The 2,302-nt window shown below is 40.3% G+C and overlaps 1 protein-coding gene across 2 annotated transcripts in view; it reads right to left on the reverse strand.

The window, feature by feature from the left end:
• Positions 1-2,302, reverse strand: part of LOC112151709 (integrin alpha-11) — a 24,465-nt gene that overhangs the window by 15,589 nt on the left and 6,574 nt on the right. For both annotated transcript variants that reach the window (XM_024280740.2, XM_036212150.1), the window contains one exon: positions 172-242. In XM_024280740.2, coding sequence (XP_024136508.2) covers positions 172-242 — 71 coding nt within the window. The remainder of the gene's footprint in view (positions 1-171; positions 243-2,302) is intronic.

Below are 2,302 nucleotides of genomic sequence, written 5' to 3' on the forward strand. Positions count from 1 at the left end.
ACTTCACTGAAATTGTCTATTTTGGATTTAAAAAGACCTGGAATTAAATGGGTTATAGCAATCATAAGTTTTGCTTTATGTTCTTTGCATTTTGTGTATTGCTTTGAGACTATCTCAGCTGTGAATTGTGACTTTGTGAGTAAAATTAATTGAAAACTGTATCCCACTTACTTTGACTAAATGTGAGGAGAAACCAGCTTGAGCCATCTGCAGGCCAAACCCTTGACCTTTACTGCTGGTCCCTGAAATCAAGCACAAACCAGCTTTCAGTTCATTATTCATCTTTGAGTTCAACTGTATTTTGCATTTGTGACTTAAAAAGATTTTACACAGTCACAAAACCACATTTTTAGTTTGCAGTAACATATTAAGAGCTGAAATGTGTTGAAATGAGAATATTTCAGAATAGTAGTCAATTTTTCAGAAACCCTTGAGTTTAAGCCTTCTCTTTAGGCCAATACAATTGGTATTCCTATTCGTATATCCTATAGTATTTCCTCACTAAGTTATGCAATAAAATAAACTAGGTGTCGTAACAACCCACTGGGCATGGACACATTTAGATAACTAAATCATGGCTATTTCAATGTTTACAGCTTTAGATATACAACTATGTATCTGGTACACATCAATTCAGTCACATTGTCGTTTAGATCTCTAACAGACCACTTTCCCACGGCTAATTGTTTTGCAGGACCAACATGCCTTGTATGGTGTAAACCAGGAGTAGGCAACCCTGGTCCTTGAGTGCCACCTTCCTGCATGTTTTCCAACATACTCTGCTCTGGCATGTTCTTACTGGCTGGTCACAGACTGATTATCTGTCATGAGTAGGGATTCATGCAGAAAGGTGGCACTCGAGGACCAGGGTTGCCAACCCCTGGTGTAAACTGTAATATTCTGATATATAAAAGATCTTGGTGTCATATAATTCCAGCTGAGCACAAACAGCAATTACTAACTTTTTTTTTCATAATCAGTTTTAATTCTTTTACTGTCACTGCTCCTTGGTTCACCCCCACCCTCAGACAAGTCAAAGATAAAGGACGTGGACTTGAAAGACTATTCAAGAAAACTGGTCTCTCTGTCCAACAGGACATGGATCTCTGCCATTTTTCCCAATACAAAGACTCAATTTCTAAAGCCAAATCTGAATACTACTCTGCACTAATTAACTCCTGTGAATTAAATGTTAAGGCCCTCTTTTCTAAAATTACACAGCCTATGAACTTATTACCACCTCACCTGTACACCTCTGACTTCTGAGACACCTCTGGCTTCCATACCCTTCATGGCACAGAAACAGCTCTCCTCAAAATCTCCAACAACCTCTTCCTGCTGCTGATACTGCCCTACTCTCCATACTCCTCCTGCTCGACCTGTCCTCAGCCTTTGACACCATCTCTCATACCATCCTCCAGGCCTCGAGGGCCGCAGTGTCTGCATGATTTCTAGATATCCAAGCCCTACTCCTGACCAATTACCTGCTTCAAGTGTGTCCAGCCAATTAGAACATGCCAGAGCAGGGTATATTGGAAAGTATGCAAGACTTTTGCCCTCGAGGCCTAGAGTTGCCTACCCCTGTCTTAGATAGATTATCTGCCCTAGGCATCACAAACATACGCCTCAAGTGGTTCCACTCATACGTCTCAGGTCGGACCCAGTTTGTTCAGCTGAAAGCATTCACTTCCCACACAGTTCTTGTCACTGCAGGTGTGCCCCAGGGCTCTGTCCTAGGACCCCTGATATTTATCGCCTATCTTCTACCTCTTAGTCAAATCCTCCGTAATCACAAGATTCCCTTCCATTGTTATGCGGACAACCTGATTCCTCTCTCCCTCCCACTTCTCCCCCAGAAAGCCTACTTACAATAAAATCTCGGTTCAGTACAATTACCTAAAACTAAATAATGATAAAACTGAATTCTCCTTAAATGCACTAAATCAATCCCAAACAGCATCTACAACTTCTCTATTTCCTTTAAAAACTCCTCCATTTTCCCCTCCCCTCAGGTTGAGAGTCCGAGTGTCATCTTTGACAGCACTTTCTCCTTCACCCACACATCAATAGCATCACCCGGTCTGAGTATATTTCCACTGACATCTATGCTACAACTGCAAACTTTTTTCAAGCAGCATTTTTTGTCTGCTCCTGATTCACAATGATTTCAATAAAGAAATACTCAAAAACACAATTTTAAGTTTCATTTTTTATATATATGTCCTCCATTATGAGAACAATGCTACAAAAACATGTGAAAAACCTAAACCTTATCTTGAATGGAGTAGGTCTTTAAATTTTA

The sequence above is a fragment of the Oryzias melastigma genome, linkage group LG6 (assembly GCF_002922805.2).
Source record: "Oryzias melastigma strain HK-1 linkage group LG6, ASM292280v2, whole genome shotgun sequence".
NCBI lineage: Eukaryota > Metazoa > Chordata > Actinopteri > Beloniformes > Adrianichthyidae > Oryzias > Oryzias melastigma.